General features: G+C 40.9%; 2 protein-coding genes and 1 long non-coding RNA gene across 5 annotated transcripts in view; 1 reads left to right on the forward strand and 2 right to left on the reverse strand.

Moving 5' to 3' along the window:
• Nucleotides 1-20,189, forward strand: part of MPL (MPL proto-oncogene, thrombopoietin receptor) — a 180,944-nt gene extending 160,755 nt beyond the window's left edge. The window contains exons 16-17 of the transcript XR_013622428.1: nt 8,904-9,034; nt 19,892-20,189. The gene's annotated coding sequence lies outside the window, so the exon portion shown is untranslated. The remainder of the gene's footprint in view (nt 1-8,903; nt 9,035-19,891) is intronic.
• LOC137424367 (mesoderm induction early response protein 2) overlaps nt 1-20,692 on the reverse strand; it is a 146,373-nt gene that overhangs the window by 38,647 nt on the left and 87,034 nt on the right. For all 3 annotated transcript variants that reach the window (XM_068111761.2, XM_068111770.2, XM_078772146.1), the window contains 4 exons: nt 5,777-5,867; nt 5,578-5,642; nt 5,373-5,442; nt 4,579-4,715 (listed from right to left, as the gene is read on the reverse strand). In XM_068111761.2, the coding sequence (XP_067967862.1) occupies nt 4,579-4,715; nt 5,373-5,442; nt 5,578-5,642; nt 5,777-5,867 (363 nt within the window). The remainder of the gene's footprint in view (nt 1-4,578; nt 4,716-5,372; nt 5,443-5,577; nt 5,643-5,776; nt 5,868-20,692) is intronic.
• Nucleotides 12,188-12,712, reverse strand: LOC144890698 (uncharacterized). Its single transcript, XR_013622443.1, has 3 exons — nt 12,582-12,712; nt 12,396-12,465; nt 12,188-12,269 (listed from the first exon to the last, which is right to left on the reverse strand). It is a non-coding gene; the product is annotated as an uncharacterized LOC144890698 (long non-coding RNA).

Consider the following 20,692-nt stretch of genomic DNA (forward strand, 5'->3'; position numbering starts at 1 on the left):
TGACATTAACATTGGCATTGACAACAACATTCCTTGTTCAAATGCCCCCGTGCCTGTGAGCAGGAGCATCATCATGCATAAAGATGATTACTGGACCATGTTGCTGTATGAGCTCCTCAATGTATCAATCTGTTGTAAGATTCCCATGGATATGGATATAGCTGGTGTGAAAGGTTTCAGCAATATCACCCCACATCATGACACTTGTGGTGGAGCGGCTAGGCTCATGAATTGTGCACTTTGGGGTATAAGCACCAAACTACCAGATATGTTTAGGATTGCCCAATCAAATCGAACCTGTCATATACCACAGTGTTAATCACAGTGTTAAGTGTTAATCACAGTGTTAAGTGTTAATCAGTCGCCATTTTCCAAAATGGCCACCAATACAAGTTAGCCATATGGGTGGCCATTTTGGAAAATGGCGACCGTTTTGCAGGCCTGGAACATTTGCCCAATAGGAAATTGAAATGTTCAAGTTCCTCGTGTTAAAAACCCCATACCTAGCCTTTTAAAATAGATCTGAGGCTTCTTTATACGCAAATGTAAGTGCGTTGCCCTGGCTGGCGGCCAAATTGGCAAATAGCCGCTTAGTGAAGAAATTCCAGATGCCTCTATATCTATATTTATTTGAAATATGTTCCTCAACATGTGGCCAAATTTGGTGCTTGTACGCCAAAGTGCAGAATCGTCCCTATGTAGGGTACTTAGATACCTCACTATTTCCTGTCCAAAATTTGTGTCTTCTTGAACACAGACGAAGTCATATCGCCCACTCAGTCTTCCTTCTGTAGATCCGTGCATGCCCATTATACATTTCCAGGAGGAACTTGGATTAGTCGCTGAACATAACACTTACCCACTGCATCCGTGTCTATCAGATGTTCTGATTTGACCACTGCAAGCATGTTTGAATGTGTTGTGGTTCAGGTCTTAGAGGCTGAACAGGACGAGCACAGATCTCTGCGTCACATATGTATATGCCTCAAGGCATTGACACTTATCTTGCGAGGTCCAGGGAGTGTGTTTGCAGTATTATGGAGTTTTGAAACAGATTGCAGATGGGCCGTGCAAATGCATTGGTCCTGAGCAGCAGTCTTTATACTGGGATGTCCCGGAATACGGCCCTACAAATGAGCAGAGGGCGTCCAATATCAGGGATTCGCCATGCATGGAGTGATCCCAGAGTTCATGAGGGTTGTGGCCACGCTCCGCACAGCAGTTGAGCTTTTCACAAGGCGACGTCAACATCTTGCTCTCTTTTTGCTTCACCCTATGAAGAAGTACCTTCCATCTAGTCTCCATAGTCACCATTTCCACAGGTCCATCGCTGACTGAGCCGCACTTCATTTGTGCTACGCCGACCTGCACGGCCACATCAGGCTCCTCAACTAGCTCGTGTCAGCCAAAAGCACTCGCCTGTCCGCATTGTTCATTGTGCGAGAGTCTGGTAAATGGCACCATTAGGGGGATAGGCTTTGTTTATTATCGCCATGCTTTTTAAAGAAAAAACAGGAGGTTGGGGGGGGGGGGGTAGGGGGTGGGGGTAGATATCGCAATCGGTCCCATCAGTCTGTCTGTCTGTCTGTCCTTCAAGTGTGAGCAGCAGTTATTGGTAGTTATGATCACTTCATGGCAAAAAGGTGCAGCAATGACATCATTGGTATATATTTTTGGCCCCATCCACTGGGGCAGTTAAACACCAAAAATACAATTACGGGCCCATTTTAAAACTTTAAAAAAAAATGAAACTGTATATGCAATCAACATTGGGGTCGTACTAAATATAGTGATTTTTTGCATTTGACCCCTGGTTCAGGCCAAGGGACGTGGGGACAAGGGTCAAAACAGAAGTTTTTTTTTTTATCTCAAAATTTGATATTAGGTCATTCCTGGTGGAATTTTTTTTTGCCATCTTTCAACTTTGCATTAGGTGGGATGCATGGGGATTTGCGATGGTGCGCTATCAACTTCGCCCTAGTTTCCTATTATACATAATGTTACATTTGTGGGTGTAGATGATGGAATCCCATAGTACAGGTAGGATTGTATATGAATAGCATGGACCATGGACGTGTGGGAGACATCTTGATGTATTTAAGTAGGAAAACTGCAGCTTAATATTGGTTATGCGTCTTCACACGGGGGGTGAAGCTGTGTTAACGAGATAGGAATTAAGGTTAGTTTTCCCCCAGTATGTGATTGCCTCCTGTGGCTTTTCCTTGCGTTTTTACAACTACAACAAGGCCGGCCATAAAAAACCTCCGTTTAAACAACCACCGGAAACGTCGACAATGCCCGGACAATGCTGATCGGCAAGTAAGCCACACCTTAATGATGCTCACACCAAGCAAAGCCGGCAGACCACGCCCCGAAGTTCGTCATTGGTCGAGCACGACGATGGGGTGATTCGATGGGACTCTGTGATTGGCCAGTGTGACGTCAGAGCGAGAAAGTTCGAGGGAAAAAGGAACTTTGAAAGAAGAATCGCTCTGTTGGGCTTTTTGTGTGGGAGGAGGAGGTTCAGCCATTGTTGTGCGGGTTGGAGAGGAGAGCTTTGTTTGGAGCTGGTAGAACGTTGGCAATTTCGATCTCGAGGAGGAGGTCTTGGCGGCGGTTTGTGGGGCTCTTGGCGCTTCGGACAGAATAGAGAGCGAAAGAGGGCTGTCTCGGCTGCTTGCTCACGCCTGGGCGTTTTTGGCGCCATTTTTGTAGCACTTCCCACGCAAGTGGCTACACCGGCTGCAACGACTACCAAGCCCCTGAAAGCCAATTTGGACCAAAGCTGAGTGCCGGCCAATTAAAAGGGAAACATTTTATTTTACTTTATCATTCCCCTGGGTGTTCATATTTGTGTCTGGGTGGAGGATCCTCAAAGTTGGAATTACCATTAGTTTACTTCAACATTTATTTTGTCTTGCATTTATTTTTATACAAAATCATTGATGTGGCATTTTTCATTTGTTGTGTTCGTTTATTCATTGTGGGTTTGGAATTAAACCCGTGTGCTTCCGTTCAGGTAAGCGCTTTGTTTCCTTCACCGCGCGCAACGGACCAACCGACAATTTCGGCTACGCACCTCGGAATTAAGGACCATTCCGGCTATTCGTCCAAGGCTGGTATTCATCGGCTAACAGACGCAAAAATAAGTTCAGCTTTTCGTGCCTCTCCTGCCACATTTGTGTGGCGTACGTACGTGCATATCTGCATTTTAAAAATAGATTCTCTCAGCAACCGTTGGTCCGATTGAAACAAAATTTTACCCATAGGAGCGCCTCTGCCTGTATAATTTGTTTCATAATTATGACGTCATAAGTCACATGGTACGGACACCATCTTGGAAAAACGTTGCACCTCTATCTACGAAGACACTCAATGGGAAAATTTGAAACAAGGCTCATGGTCAAATACCCCCCCATGGGGAAAAAAAATGTTAATGATGACGTCATTGGTACTACCTTCATTATGACGTCATTGGTACCTTCATTATGACGTCATAATTCGACAAGTACAATGCTTGATCAGATCAGTATGAATTATTTTTTCTCTGGAACTGTTGGTCTGATTGACACGAAGATGATACCATTGGAGCGCCAACTCTGTTTAATTTTCGTGATAATTATAACATCATAGGTCAGGTGGTACAGGCACCATCTTGGAAAAACTTAGCACCACTATATCTCTGAAACCCCCCCATGGAAAAATTGTACAATGGCTCATTGTCAAGTACTCCCCATGTGGAATAAGATATGTTAATGATTTAATCGGTGCCTTCATTATGACGTCATACTTCGACAAATATAACGCTTGATCCGATCAGTATGAATATTTTTTCTTAGCAACGATTGGTCCGATGGACACGAAATTTTCACCATAGGAGTGCCTCCTCCTGTGGAATTTTTTAAAGATAATTATGATGCAATAGGTCATGTGGTACAGGCACCATCTCGGAAAAACCGAAAAAAGTTACACCTCTATATCTCCGAAACCGCTCAATGGAAAAAATTGAAATGTGGCTCATTGTAAAGAACTCCGCTTGGGGAATAAGTGTTCTAACGATGACGTCATTGGTACCTGAATTATGATGTCATAATTCAACAAATACAACGCTTAGTCCGATCAGTTTGAAATTTATTAAGCGTGATCTACAGAAAAAATTATATTAGAGAATGTTAATTTATGATGTTATCGCTCATGTGTTCTGGCAGCCATAATGGATCAAAGAAAAAAAGCCCTTCAAAAACAGAAGAGTTGGCTCACACCAAGTTGACTTCGTGGGGCAATTATTCTATGAATACCATCCAGTCAGATAGGAATTTGGGTTCAAATATCAAAGGTCACACATCCATCAAATGAAAATCATTTTGCAGACCAATTTGTCTCTTTTCTCTCTCTCTCATGTGACCTTTAACCTTTCCTGTGACAATTACTTGGGATCAAACGTAACATTGGCTTTACATACAATGTGGTGGATGCATATCCAGACGCGTTTGTGTCAAATTTTATTTTATAGCTTTATATACAGCACACAAATATTAACAATAATAAAAACAGTACAACAGTCACCACTCGACTTACCCTTTCGTCATCACGAACAGGTGAGGTGTTGCGCAGAGGCAAACAGGATGGAGCTGTGGCTTCTCGAAGGTATGCCTCAACATCAGCCTCAGACACACAACCAAACCTCCACAGAAGGGCCGCTGATTTACATGACACTGCAAAAAAAATGGAAGGAGACACAGATGAACTGTTTTAATGGGGTCATTTTGTACAAGCTGTTCATGATGAACTGACTGGCAAAAGTGGATAGTTGAGATGATAGTCAAAGAAGGTGGCTTCACACGGCCCGCTGGGGGTTAAATGGCAGAACCCCTCCCACCTCCTGATCAAATCCAAAGAGAATAGTTACAAATTATTACTGGCAGTTAATACTTTCCCTTGCTAAAGGCAAAATATTAAGCATGAACTTACATAATGGAGCAAAAGGGGATGAACTGAAACTCCAAATTTGCCATGTGGTGGAGAAAGCGCCATCTTTGGTATTAGCAGGTATTAAAATCATCTTCCTTGACCTTATGATATGGAATATGATAATGACAAAAAATATATAGTGCATGCCCAAGACTGTGCCGCATCACATTGGCCACCGTAGGTGGGCCGAGAGAAGGGTACTCCCGCCCACCTGCTAGTGACAATAATATTCTGAAAGGGAAGCAGCATATGCAGCTTATAAATTTATCTATTAAATCTGATCAAAACTAAAATAATTAAATAAAGTGAGGGCTTTAGTAAAAGGACTGAAAGATGGTGAAGATGGGTGACCAGTTGCATGAGGTTTCACGCAAAGGCAAGATGACTGCCAGAGTGCTCACATTTCACATCCTCCTGGTATGGAGTTTGAATGTCTGGAATATCAGCCTGATAACGAGGGCCCACCAAAACCTACAAGACAAGAGGAAACACAAGCTTGCAGTTTGAATGTGGTAATTCATCAAAAATTGGTGGGTTGATTGTTAGCACTGCTTTATCTTCAGGAGTATGAGCATTGGAGATTGAGCTGACCAGCTCTGGTATTACCTTCTTACGCCCACGAGGAAGCCAGCTATCATCTTCTGAGTCACTGAGACTGTCACTCCATCCTCCTACGATGAATAATAATATTAAAGAATTTTAGAGATTATCGAAGAGAGCGAGGATTCACAGCTATGATACAAAACAAATATGAAGAGAAGACTGTGCAGTGTGCAGGCAGAGACAAATGAATACCAGGACTCACGAGTGTGGGGAGGCGACATCATCCGAGAGCCATGAGGTGAGCCAAGGATGGATGGTGTACTATGTTGAGAAAAGCGCCGTACCCCTTCATTCTGTCAAGACAATGAACACAAAGACTGATACCAAACTCAACAGGAAGCCAAAAACCGATCATTCGATTCTGATTGATACTTTACAATATACGGGTAGTTTAACTTGTAATGAATGCGGTCTCTGTGCCATTGAACTTTGAGCCTGTAGCATGGTTAGTTTTTTTTAAACAAAGTGAGGGCTCATGGAAGAGCTAGTACGTACACTGAATGGATCAGGACGTAACCGAACAGAAGGAACAGCGGAAAGACTGGGGAAATACACCAACAACAGGGCCAAGAAACAAAATATAGGAAGAATGAGGAGTAGGAAAGGATGCACATGGTGGACAAGATGGATACAGAAGCAAACTCTCAAGAAGAACAATCTGGAAATTTGGGAAAAGGTAAGCTGGGGGGAGGGAGGAGTGGTTCACTGTCTGAGATGGTGGTGAACAGCTGTCTTGAAATACCTTTTAAGTCAGGTCAGGTCTGTCATGCTACTGATAGGCATGTAATCCAGTATATGCTGGACAGGCATGGTCAGGCTCCTGTTCTGGTCTGGTACAATTGCTTAGGGTCTAGCTGATAGTTTCTTGCTGTGTAAATTTAAATTCACTAAGGCTGCAAATAATACAAATGCTACACTCGTAAATGATTTCTTCTGGAAAATGTTTGATAGTGTACGCCTGTATATTGGAACACAAGAGGTTGAAGCGGTTGATTATGTCTCTGCTACATCTGAAATGATGAAATTTACACTATATTCGTTTAGTGATAGAATGGGTAAGGGAGCTGTTGAAGGTTTTATTCCTGATATGTCAACGGGAACAAATGCTGACCCTGGTTATAGTCAAAGGAAGGCAATGTATAATGATGAAACAAAAGCAGTGAATAGTTTTACCGTAGCAGTACCTCTTAAAGGTATATTTGGATTTTGCGATTATGATAAAGTTTTGTATGGGCTTAAAATTAGATTTCAACTTCAAAGGAATGATAATGTAAATAGATTGCTTTTTGGGGTTGAAAATGCTTTTGGCGACAATAATAAATTTGTTATTAATGATTTGTGTTGGTATATCAGTGAATATACTCCTAATCTTAAAATGGAAGAGATGTTGAATAGAAGACTTAACTCAAAGACCCCGCTAAATGTATCATACCTTAAAAGAAGATGTCAACACGTTAAACTGGAACACACTACCTACACTTGGAATTTGGGTGTTCTTCAAGCAAAGCCACGATACCTATGGCTCATTTTTAAAAAACCAGATGGAGAGGACAGTACTGATAAGAATAATGCGCTGAGTGATAATGCTAAGGTGAAACAACTTCGGGTTTCTCTTGATGGCACATTTTATCCGCGAGATAGATTGGAAATTGATTGGGAAAAAAATGATTATGCGGAAGCCTACAAGTCTTAACAAAAGGTGTGTGAAAGCAACGGTAATAATGATCCTATTTTGGATATGGTTGCGTTTCAAAAACTTTATACGATCTACGCAATTGACCTGAGTTCTCAAAAAGAAACTATAAAGTCTAATAGAGTGGATACTTCTCTATACATTGAAAGAGGGTAGAGTGAAGAGGTTAATACATATTGTTTGCTTTTGGAAGAAACAGAATTACAGATTAATACAGATAATGGTGTTATGATTAATATCACATAGATTTTTTCTCATAAAAAAATGAGTAGGAAAGAACCAACTAGGGTATATGTTAATCAAATCAATCTTAATAAATTAACATCTTGTATTCAAAATCAAAAGCCTTGTATTATTAATGTTAATACAATTCAAAGAAAAGGAGCAGTAAGAATTGATGTTTTACTCACAAGAGAGCAGGTGAAAACACTAAATGATGCTGGATCACTTAAAATTAAAATGACAAAACCTATGTTAAAGAAATATTCAACAAGGGAAACGAGTGGAGGATTTCTCCCGTTTCTAATTCCTTTATTTGCTGGTTTAAGTGCGGCGGGAGCATTGACTGGTGGTATTTCAGCAGCGGTAAAAACCGCTAACAAAAGGAAGGCACAACTAAAAGCTCAAAAAGAATTGGAAAGACATAACAAGGAGTTGGAGAAACAAATTAGTGGAAGTGGTGTAATTGTAGATTTTGCTGAAAAGCTTGAAAGCCTACCTGATAAAGCGAGATTGTTAGTTGGAGATATGCTTTCCTCTATCGCTCAAGCGGGTGTTAAACTAACTAAACGGGGTAATGGATTGTATCTTTCTCATAAATAAATGGATAAATGGTTTAAACAATTTGGAAAGAATACAACGTCAAATATAGAACTAGCTTAGTATTGTAAAAAACTAAAAATTGATAATGTGGTAATCTGTATGAGAGATGAATTAACAAAGTTGTCCAAGAATACAAAGAATATTATTATGAATTTAGACACACAGAATGGTTCTCATTGAGTTTGTATTCATAATAGTCAGGATAAATATTATTTTGATAGTTATGGTATGCCACCACCTGTTGAAGTAATACAATTCTTACAGAATGGTGTTTATCAAACATTTCAAGTTCAAGAAATTAATTCTAAATGTTGTGGTCAATTATGTTTATATGTATTATTTCAACTCAACAATAATGAAAATTTTTAAGATGTCATTTTAAATCTAATATAAATGACTTTTGTTGGAAAAGATGGTTCTATCTTTGGAGAATCCTCTCAGGATATTGATTTATCAAATTATTATACAAAGGCACAGGCTGAACGACAAAAATATAATATGACAAAAAATATTAATATGAAAAATACTTATAAATTAATCAATTATCCAAACCCTACAGATGCGAATGACTTGATTAGATTCAGTGATTTATCACAATATATATCTTTAAATAAAACAGCACGTTTTGTTAAACAAGTAAAATTTACAACCACAACACCTGGTTATACTGACCATACGCCTTTCCTCATTCAATTTAACTATGTGCTTACAATTGAATTTTATAAAGAAGGACATATAGTTAATATGCGAATTAATAAATGGGGGTATCATATGCCTGATTTAGGGTATAATTGTTTTTTTTCAATAAACTTAGAAGACCTACATGATTTTAATCAGTCTCGTAAAGAAGAATATTATATCCGCTTGGTGAGGATAAGGAGTTATGTGGAAGTACAATTAGTGAACAACAAATACATTATTTTAAGAATAAAAAATTATATGATAGTATAGCGATGGTTAGCATGACAAAGAAGGAAGGTAATGAGATAAGGATAGAAAGCCGAGGAATACAAACCGATTTGGTAGTGGGAAGATGGGGTGGTATTACCTGTCATAATATTAATCTCACATAAATTTCTGATACATAATTGGCAGGAAGAAGACTACAAGATAATTATAATTTTTGTATTCAGGGATACCTTCAAGAAAAGGGTGCTCGGTATTACATACCTTATGATTTGGAGCATATACATGGAAATTTTGTCATTAAAAACTGGCCTTATACTGATATTGTTAAACCCACAAATAGAGACTTGATTAAAGTATTAAATAAAAATGAACTGCTCAAAGTTATGAAATATAAAACTCTTTTAGAAATCATCAACAAATCTTATTGGTATCCTATTATGAGAAAAATAATTATAGATACAAGAATATCACAAAATCCAGATGAGTTTTTGTATAATATTATTTGGGGCTCAAACTCAAGGGTAGCAAGGGATGAGGAAGGAGTTGAGGAGAAGGAGGAAGGAGTTGAAGAAGAGAAGGAGGAAAGAGAGAAAAAGGAGAAGGAGAAGGAGGAGAGGGAGAAAAAGTAGAAAAAGGAGAGGGAGGAAAGGGACAAAAAGGAGGAGGAAAGAGAGAAAAGGGAGAAGGAGGAGAGGGAGGAAAGGGAGAAAAGAGAGAAGGAAGAGAGGGAAGGAAGAGAGAAAAAAGAGAGGGAGGAAAGGGAGAAAAAGGAGAAGGAGGAGAGGGAGGAAAGAGAGAGGGAGGAAAAATATAAAAAGATGGAAATCAGTGAGATTCATAAAAGATTGAAGGTATTACAGCAAATAAATCAAACTCAACGCACTGAGGAGGAAAATAAAGAATTAATGACTCTTACGAAGATATTGGTTTATAATATTTGCTGAGATGAGTTCAGGGAGAAGATATACATGAAGAAGAGAAAGGTCATATAGTTGATGATGTTGGGGTTATTGATTTTGGTTAAAGTTTTATTTGTAAATAAATGGAAGAGAGAGTGAAGACATTCCTAAGGATTCTTTATGTTTTAAAAATCAAGATAGAAATGTATATGTTGAAAACCCAAAAGGCTTTGGCACTATGTAAGACTTTTTCTAATAAATAAATGAGTTATTGTGTGAAGTGTAAAAAGAAAACTAATACGAAAAATATATCGTCTGTTAAAGCTAAAAATAATAGAGTTTATCAAAAAGGAATATGTCAAGTGTGTGGCTCTAAAAAGTGCCAATTCATCTCTCCTAAAAGTGGAGGAGACATACAAAAGTTTCTGTCAGGAAGTAAATTTACAACAACTGGAATTCCTGGGGAACTACATCTACCTGGATATTCTTTCTGTCGTCCAGGAACAAACTTGGATAAAAGATTAAATGAGGCTGACAATCCTAAACCTTGGTCTAAACCTATAAATAGGGTTGATGAAGTGTGTATGAAGCATGATATTGCTTATGGGAATACCACTACATTGGATGAAAAACATGAAGCAGACAAAGAAATGTCATATAATTTGTCTTTGATACGAAATCCTACGTTGAGAGAGAAAGTTGATAGGTTTATTGTGAAAAAAATGATAAGTGCTAAATTGAAACTTGGTCTTGGTTATTCACCCTCAAAAAACGATTAAGCTCTAATGATGCCATCAAGACTGAGGAGCTTTTGGCTGATGAATTACACAAACCTATAATCACAAAGTTTAGAAGGAAAGTTTATTCAAAAGACACCGACCACATCTGGTCCGCCGATTTAATTGAATTGAATAATGATAGGGGATACAGGTATGCTTTAACCGTTATTGATTTGAGGAGTACATTTGCCTGGGTTGTTCCTTTAAAAAATAAAAAGGGTGGTACTTTAATGTTAGCCTTTAAGCTAATATTTGATCGGGATAAAAGGAAACCAAAGAAGTTATGGACTGATGAGGGAACAGAGTTCTATAACAATATTTATGAAATTTCTTTAGGGGGAAGGGTATTAAATTATACAGCACCTTTAATAAAGGAAAGGCAGTTGTTATTGAGCGTTTTAATCGTACTTTGAAATAGAGACTATATAAAAAATTCACACAACTCGGTTCTCAACAATGGGGATATTTAATTCAGGATATTGTAGATAATTACAATAATACAGTTCATTCATCAACAAAATCAAAACCGTCAGAATCATTTACAAAATTAGAATATGAAATGGAGATTAATTTGAGAAAACCCAAGTTCAAAGTTGGTGATATTGTAAGAATATACAGATGGAAAAGTCATTTTGAGAAAGGTTATACACAAAAATGGACTAATGAATTATTTAAAATCGTTGATGTAATGGATACAGTCCCTTGGACCTACAAATTATTTGATTTAAATGGAGAAGAAATCTTGGGTTCATTTTACTCACAAGAATTACAAAAAACAAAGATGATAAGCAATTAAACAACAACCATCCATACTTTTATCCACCCCAACCAGATTAGTTAATTTAATTACTAGTAATACTAAATAAAAAAAAATCATAAGCCATGCCCACACAGACCCCGCCCACACAGACCCCGCCCACACAGACCCCGCCAACACAGACCCCGCCAACACAGACCACGCCCACACAGACCCCGCCCACACAGACCGCACCCATCATCCCCCATCCCCGTGTGTGCCCCCACCCTTGATCCTTCACCCCCCTCATCCCACCCCCACCTTCCCCACACACACAAGGGGAGGGGAGGAGTGGGATGAAGGGGGTGAAGGATTGTTGGCAGGGTCGCACTTTCCCTTCTTTTTTCCTTTATTCTCTTTTTGTAATTAATTATTAAATAATTCTGGACAAAACAAATATAATCATATATAAATATTGAAAACATAAAAATCTTTATATTATTAAAACATTTTTCTTGAGGTATATATTCAACTTCTCCCCAGCACAAGCCATCAATTTCTCCCCAGCACAATTCAAATACAGCAGATGTCTTCAGATTTTGAATCTCTTTCTGTTAAAGACAAGAGGGGAGAGAAAATATTAATACAGGGTGAAGCAAGGAGAAGGATATATTATATATGAGGATATGAGGATATGGGGATACACACCTCTAAAAAATCGAGCTTTGTGTCAATGCCGTCGAGTTGAAAATTTAGGGTATCACAGGTTGGCAGTAAATAACCACTCTTTGGGAAAGGTTGTGGTCATCGAGGTCGTGATCGTGGTTGTGGTCATCGATCTTAACAGGTGTTGTATTCTGTTAAAAAAAAAGAAAGAAAAAACATGAGTAGAAATGATTAAAAGATACATCGTATTGTCAATAAATTAATAAATGTCAGCTCCCTTTTATTGGTGCCAGTCAGAGAGATGAATAATGAATTACATGGGGTAGACTCTGATGGTCGTTTTGGACAAGAGACAAAATCTCGTCTGTGTCTTCTTTGACGTTAATACTACAGACAAAAAAAAGAGAAATTACTTTGTTGAAGGAAGCCAAACAAAACATCACACACACACACATTCTAAGGCAACCTCATTTAACATCAACGTATTTTATTTTGTACCATACCTTCCACATGAATCTTCTAAGAACGATGAAACATTGAATTCATTCAGAGACCTCCATCTCCGAGGCAGGTTGTTCAAACCCGTATTCAGTTCGTGGTGAAACTCTTGTGGAACAACTTAAAATTCTGCCAGGACCTCATGAAAGTCATTCACAATATTTGAATTGCTGTAATGAAGAGGAAAATATATCATGAGTCATAAAATTAATCACATACAAAGCTCTCATTAACAGTTTCATTCTGAATGAACTTACCAATGTCCTGGTGAGTTGATATAATCTTCATCAGAGTAAAGACTGGAATAAGACAAGCTCATCTTCGTTCGCAATGTTTAAAACGGCACGGCAACACGGCTTAAATAATGAACAAAATGTATTTCGGGGAAGTGAACTGCCTGTCAGCATTTGGGGAAATTCGGGGCGTGTGAAAAACAGGAAATAAGACCATGAGATCCTCTGGGAAGTTATCCAAGTTATACCACATGTCATTTCTCAAAAGTGAGCGATTAATTAGAAAAGGTTTGAGTATGGTAGCCTTCGTTTAAAAATGCAAAACATAACGAATGTGAAAAATATCTAAAAAGTTAATGTTAATGTTAAAAAAAAGTAAAAAGTAAAAAAAAAAAGTAAATGAAAAAATTAAATTATTTCCTACGCATAAACAAATATTTGTAGGATCGATGTTTGAGTGGTCTACTAGACAACAATGATCTGCCAGATGATATGGAAGAAGTGTATAAGGACCTGTGCTCAGTGTCAATAGTAGAAGAGCCAGAAGGATCATCTATCTATAATTCCAGTAATCTCTGTGTGTGTGTCTGTGTGTGTGTCTGTATGCGACCGCTGTTTCTCGACAACCACGGGTCCGATATACTTGAAACTTGCCAGGTATATTGCTGGGGACCCGAGGATGTGCCTTTTCAAGGTTTCATATTAATCGGAGAAGTAGTTACCGAGCTATGGCGATTTCTTTACCAAACTCCGCAAGCCGTTCGCTTTGGACCAAACCATTTCATGTAAATAGAGGGGGGGGATTGTCACCGTACTCGCAAGCCGTCCGCTTTGGACCAAACCATTTCATGTAAATAGAGGGGGGGGATTGTCACCGTACTCGCAAGCCGTCCGCTTTGGCTTTGCGAATGGACCAAACCATTTCATGTAAATAGAGGGGGGGGGATATAATTTTGTACGGGCATGCCCTAGTAGGTTCATAAAGCTAGAAGGATCATAGGTTCATAAGGCTAGAAGGATCATAGGTTCATAAGCGTAGAAGGATCATAGGTCCATAAGGGTAAATGTTAGGAGGTTCATAAGGGAGTAGGGGTAGCAGTAATGGGGGTGTTAAGGGGAAATTAAGAAAAGTGAGGGTGAGAGGAAAATTTACATGGAAGTGAATGGAGATTTGGGGGTGTCCCAGGAACAACATTTATCATCTACTCCCGTCGGACAACCATTTTGTCCGCGGCGAGACATAGACACGGTTGGGCGTACATCGCGCCCGACGTTCGAACGAAAAATTTTTATAGTCGGAGGCGGAAAATATTATATACTCAATTGGGCATACGAAGCGCGATATCGCGTTTTCGGGCAATTTAAATTCAGTCTTTGAGGGAAAGCCGCGCGCAAAACGACCTCCTTTACGGAGGAGGAGGTGAGCGGTATGGAAGAAGGGATGGAAGATGCGGGAATTCTTGGGGGTGGGTCGGAAGTAGAGGGGGTAGAGGGTAGTGTTGGAGCATTCCCCGCCATTGGGACGGCCTCGACAACCGACCAGATGTTGGGTCAATTGCTTAGGGAAATGAGGGAGCAGAAGGGTGAAATGCGGGAAATGAAGGAGGGAATGAAAAACAACATGAGGTCTCAGAGTGAAAGCAGTGAGCGAGCCAGTGCAGAATTGAACAACAAAATTGAGGGAATGAGTGATCGATTGGAGGGACAAATTGAAGGAATGGGAAATATAATTGATAAATGTACGAATAAATTGAGTGAAGGACGAACGAATGGTGCCGTCGGGGCACAGGAGAAGCCAATGGTGGCAGAAATTGAATCTGAACAAAGGGAAGCCAAAACGAAAGAAACGAAAACCCCATGTGAGCAAACGAATGAAATCTGAATAGAACAAAGGAATGATTTAAATGAGGCTCAGGAGCCGGGAATGGCCAAATTGGCCATACGTATCCAGTTGTCTATCATTGGCAAAAATGGCAATTGAAGGAAATGGGGAATGTGAAGATTGTAATGGGGAAAATTTGATTGCGGCATGCGTACAGGTGAGCGTGGAGTGCCCACAGGTGAGCGTAGAATATGAAATTGTAATGGCAAGCGAATTGGAACGGGAGACTGCAAATTCACAGGTAGATGGGGAATGACTACGGGTAAACGGGGAGTGCGCACAGGTGAGCGTGGAGTGCCAAGAGGTGAAGGGAGAATTAAATTGTAATAGGGAATGCTTCCCACATTCTGGCCTAGACTTTTATCGGGACCGTGTGGATGTCACAAAACCCCAACCGGGGGATGAATTTGGAATTGTGCAGCACCAGGGCGGTGGTGCAGAGCGAGAAGGGGTAACATTATTGGGGGTCCGTGTAATGGAGCCGGACCGGGTATTTATTGGGGATATTGGGCAAGACCTGTCGGAGCCAGAATTAATGGGGGATGATGTGATTCAGCGGCTGGGGACCTGGGACAGTCCCATGGAGGACGAGGTTGACCTGGTCCAAAGGAGTTTGGGGGATGAGGTGAGTTGGTCCGAGGAGGTGGTTGAGGTGACCAAGGGGAACCCTCACCACGAACACAAATTGGGTGCAAGAGGCTCCCAAATTGAAGAACCAGTTGGGGGAGTGTGTTGGCTCCGGGCTGGATTCGGACATTGGAGAATCGGGAGATCGAGCCTCCGATGATTTGGTCCCCGTAGGAAATGTGGACCAGCTGCAGGGAGGGGAAAAACAACCCGAGGGAGTTGTTACCTGCAGCTGCGGTTTGGGATGGAAAATCAAAATTTCTAAAAGGAAATTTAAAATTAAATTAAAATGGGAAATGGATTTGGCACAGCCATGGAGGGAGTTGGTCCCCCGGCTGTGGAATTTGGACAAGGAGAGGTCAATGGTGATGGCCTCGGGGAAAATTTGCCCCTTTCAAAATTTGGTGATGCCAGACAGCTGGGGGGCTGTGCTGGTGAGATTTGGACATGGGGTCCAGCCATGGGTGGCATGGTACTACATGGGCCCCATGGGGGGTGTGGTGGAGTGTGGCGTCCCTTGTCTGACGGGGAATCGTCCGGGCGTGTGGCTCGGGCTGGCAGGGTCACCAGACCCTGGTGGGGGTTAAGACCTCCAGGGGGTCCGAGGTGGTTTCTCAAGCCTGGGATGGCAAATATTGAGGACCACTAGGTGGAGGTGTTGGTGTCAGGAAGGGCATCCGGCCATAAAAACATTTCTTCAAACAGGGAACCATGATTGTCATGGGGCCCGCAAGGCTAACCCCCGCTCTAGCGGGGAAAATGGCCTTAAAACGATCATTCATACTAGGGGGAGGTGTTGTAGGTCGCGCTTTGGTGGTGGCATCGCGGACGGCCAACTTGGGCCTGATGTGGTGACCACCGGGCATGCGGCCTGACACCCTCCTCCTGAGACTCTGGGACAGCCGGCATGTGGTGACCTGCCATGCCGTGCTGGGCTATGGACGCGGGTCAATCCGCATGGACAGGGATGGAGATCGAGACTGTAACTGTAATACTCATCTCATCGTAGCTCATCGAGACTGTAGCTCATCGAGACTGTAATATCAATTATAAATCTCCCCATTTCATTCCAGTCTTTCTTCACAACAATGCGCATTATGATACACATCTATTTATCAATGAACTTTCAAAGCCATTTGGAGACATTTCAGCAATCCCCAACACGGACCAGAAATACATCTCTTTCACAAAACAATCCGTACAAAAATAGGATTTGACTTTGAAAAAAATAAAGATAAATATGATATGACTCACATCAGGTTTCTTGACTCATTTAAATTTATGGCAAGTTCATTATATACCTAGGTATCAAATATTAAAAACTTTCCAATTCTTTCAGAGTATGCATCAAATCAAAAAGAACTTGAACTCTTATCACAAAGGGGATATATCTGTATGATTACATGGATTCCTTTGAAAGGTTTAAAGAAACACAACTTCCCTCAAAATAACATTTCTATAACGAGTTAAATAAAAGTCATATAACTGACAAAGATTATACTCAAGCACAAAATATTTGGAAAACGTTTAACATAAAGACCCTTGGAGAGTATCATGATTTGTATTTTAAAACCGACGTCCTACTACTGGCTGACGTCTTTGAAACCTTTAGAACAGTCTGCCATAATAAACAATCATATGGGTTAGATCCTGCCCACTACAATATGTTAACTTCACCGCTCCTGGATTGGCTTGGAGTGCTATGCTAAAAATGATGAAACAGAATTTGGAGTTAATCAGTGATGCAGAAATGCTTTTGATGATAGCAAAGGCTCAAAGACGAGGAATATCACAAGTATGTTCTAAGAGATATGCCAAAGCCAACAATAAGTATCTTCCTCATTATGATGATACGAAAGATAGTTCTTACCTGATGTATTATGATGCTAATAATTTGTATGGATGGGCTATGTCTCAAGCTCTACCGTATGGAGGACTCAAATGGGTCGAAGAGAAAGATTATGAAAAGGTTTTACAAAACATTATTACATCCTCACAAAAATAATTGGATGATTCGAAAGTTGGTTATTATTTTGAGGTTGATTTAAAATATCCTGAAGAACTTCATAATAAACATGAAGATCTACCATATGCCCCTACTAAAGAATGCCCGAAAAAAGAATGGTTAAGTGATTAATCAACTAACATTTAATAACAAGCATTCTGAGTATTGCGCTGCAATACATGTCCCCTACCGGCAGTCTGTCGTCTGGAAAACTGTTGGGGAAGTTACCAAGGGTTATTTACACACAGGTTCTGAATCGTTCCCAATCGCTAATTACCTCAGGACGGGCTCACCTGTGATTCGCACTCGGGACTTCGCTTTATACACATTGCAGACAGGTCAGCAGAAGCACGAGAAAATAAGTTGTTGATAAAGAACCTTTCGAGTCGCTAAATATCAGTAATTTATTATATTTTCCGGTTCACGATCAATGATCGATGTGTATATATGTTGCTCGGCTTGGCTCCGCCCCTCCCGAAAGCGCACGCTTTGTCGCGCTTTTGACGTTCGCGAGACGAGGCTGAGGGCGCGCGGTGCGGCTTGAGGAGAACTCGAGAATAAACAAGAGATATCCATTTTTAAATATTTTCGTTTAATGAATGATATCTGCCAAACCACGTGCCCTATCACAAATTCCAAAAGGACATTTTAGTGCTGAACAGATCTGTGAAGTTTCCCCTCGATTGGATCAAAAATGAGGGAGGAGCTCGGTTTTAAAGGTTCATGCTTAAAAACGTCATAACTCTGAAACCATGTAACGCATGACGTCATGCTCGCTGACTTTTTTGTTTGTCATGGGTATGCGATTCTGCCTGCAATGTTTGGCCTCAATCTGTTCAGCCGTTGCAGAGAAAAAGGGGTTTTCGTGTTTTCACGAAAAACAATATGGCGGTCGAACCACGTGATCTGTGAGGTCATTAATACCATTAAAATATTCTACAGACCGAGTCCCCCCCTATGGTGAAAATTTGATCTCATTCGGTCCTATTATTGCAGAGAAATTGGTTTTTAAAGGAAATTAAAACTTAAAATGGCACTGAGTTAATGATCATCAGAATTATCAGAATTCCCAAAGTTAAGTGCCATAACTTTGTCAAAAATGATCGAAACGTCGTGAAGTTTGAACTTGATCTGTAACTTATCATGAGGAAACCATGTGCCAAGTTTGAAATCATTAGCGTTAAGCGTTTAGAAAAAAAGTCCGGAAAACTGTTCTTTGCGTGACGGACTGATGGACTGACAGACTGACAGACTGACAGACTGACAGACGGAGGGACGGCGTGCAAACCTATAGTCCCCTCTGGTGTACACCGGTAGGGGACTAATAACTGAAGGAGGCTGCAGCTTCGCCCTGAATCTTTGCCGCTCCCCGTCGGGAGTCCCTCCATTTTTTTCTCTCGGTCGGGTCTTCTCCTCGAACGGGGTGACCGGCACGGACGTGTCGACCGTGAGCGGGCTTGTGTGCCGAGTGTCTCCGTGGCCCGCTTCACCACGGCGTGCTTTACCCAACGTGTCCGAGCAGTTTCACCGGTGGTCGTGTCGTCTGTGACGAACGAACGACCTCAGGTTTCCGTAAACCCGGCCGCCCCAGGGATCGACGCTCGCCTACTAGTCGTAGACGTGCCCCGTCTTTCCTCGAGCGGCCGAAGTTGCGTGCTTCTTTTTTTTTGGACGATGCGATATGCGCAGTAACGACGATGTACAGGCAGGCATTTGCAAATCCATGCACATGTGCACATGCACATGTCGATCGGTTCGTCGACGCCGGATGACGGCGAAGTGCCCGACGAGGCACCCCGGCTCGAGGCATGACACGGTCGTTCGTTTCAGATGGGCCCTGGGGCCTGACCTCATCGCGGACACTGCACACTCTGCACGGTGACGTGACGTGACGTCTGCCGCGGACGGTCGTCCGAGCCGGCATCGTCGTCATGTTTCGCCGTTGCCATGTTGCATTGGTTGTTTTACACAGTCAAGGAAACTTTACACAGTAAAGGAATAATCACAAAAATAACAGCGAAAGGCAAAGCAAGCACGAGACCACAGCACAGGACAAAATGCATATGGTGTTGCCTTTGTTTTGAATGAGAACCAGCAGCTATGCGTACGTATACTGTACGTACATTTTAAAAATATTTTTAATGTGCTTTTATTGTTAATTTTTATGTACTATTTTATTTATTTTAAATAATTTTTTTTCACGTCCTCCTATTACGTTCGCTGAACTGAAATTTACTCCAGAAGAGAGGCGTAAAGTCGGATTTGACGTAGGTCTAAATGGCGTAAAACGGGGGTATTGCTGTATATTGATTTTAACACTCAAAGGAGAACCGAAGCAAAAACTGATTTTGAGAAAGACTTTTATAAATTGATGAATAATTCTGTATTTGGAAAGACGATGGAAAATCTTAGAAATTGACAAAACATAAAACTTGTTACATCATGGAAACAAGCATCAAGATTCATTAATAAACCCAGTTTTCAAAGAGAATCTCAAAGGAGGATCTCGCGAGATCACGGCGAGGTCACGTCTTTTCGAAGCTGCTCCATGCGCTCACGCTCTCGAAGCTAAGTGATCTATCACAATCGTGTTTTTGTCGAGACTGTATCTATCTTTCGGTGTGTGTACCTACAGCGTATCTTTTGGAAAATTTTCGGTGCTAATTTTTCGTACATGTATACACAATCGTCGGTTAATGGTATCGAGTATTCTGCGGCCTAGTACTCGCAGGCTTAGACTACCGTACCGTCTCCGACCTTGTGGTTTTTTCTCTCAGCGATTCGTCGAATGCGCTGAAATTATTTTCGTTCTCTGTTTCGTACCAGTCGTTCACCCCGTACCTCCTTGTTTAATACCTGTACTCACAAAAAAAAAAAAAAAAACCCCAAAAAAAATATTTCCTTCCCCAGGTCTTATTCGTTTATTTGTTGTTCTTTTTGTTCGTTCGTTCTTCGTTCGCGATCTCGCGGCTAGAAATGTATAATCTCTCCCCTGAACAACTATTTTCTCTCATATATTATAACACCCTTTTCTTCTTTTCCTACAAAAGGATGCTTTCGTCTTGCTCACCAAATCTATTCATTCCAAAAAATATATATAATACCATCTCTTACAGTTCCTCCTTTCTACATTCCCTAAACTATCCAGAACTCCACCCCTCCTCCAGTGTCCTCAAACGTATTTTTGACTCGAAGGTCTCAAACTCATTTTGCAAAAAATGTTCGTTTCCCATGAATCGTACACTTTTCAAAATCCAATCTCACCCCTCCCCTCCAAATCCTCCCCATCACCCATCCCTTTCAAATCTCTCCCCTTGCCCTTGCCTCTTGCCCCTTCTCCCCCCTTGCCAATCTCACCACACCCCACAC

Source organism: Myxine glutinosa, chromosome 1 (assembly GCF_964187855.1).
Source record: "Myxine glutinosa chromosome 1, kmMyxGlut1.1, whole genome shotgun sequence".
NCBI lineage: Eukaryota > Metazoa > Chordata > Myxini > Myxiniformes > Myxinidae > Myxine > Myxine glutinosa.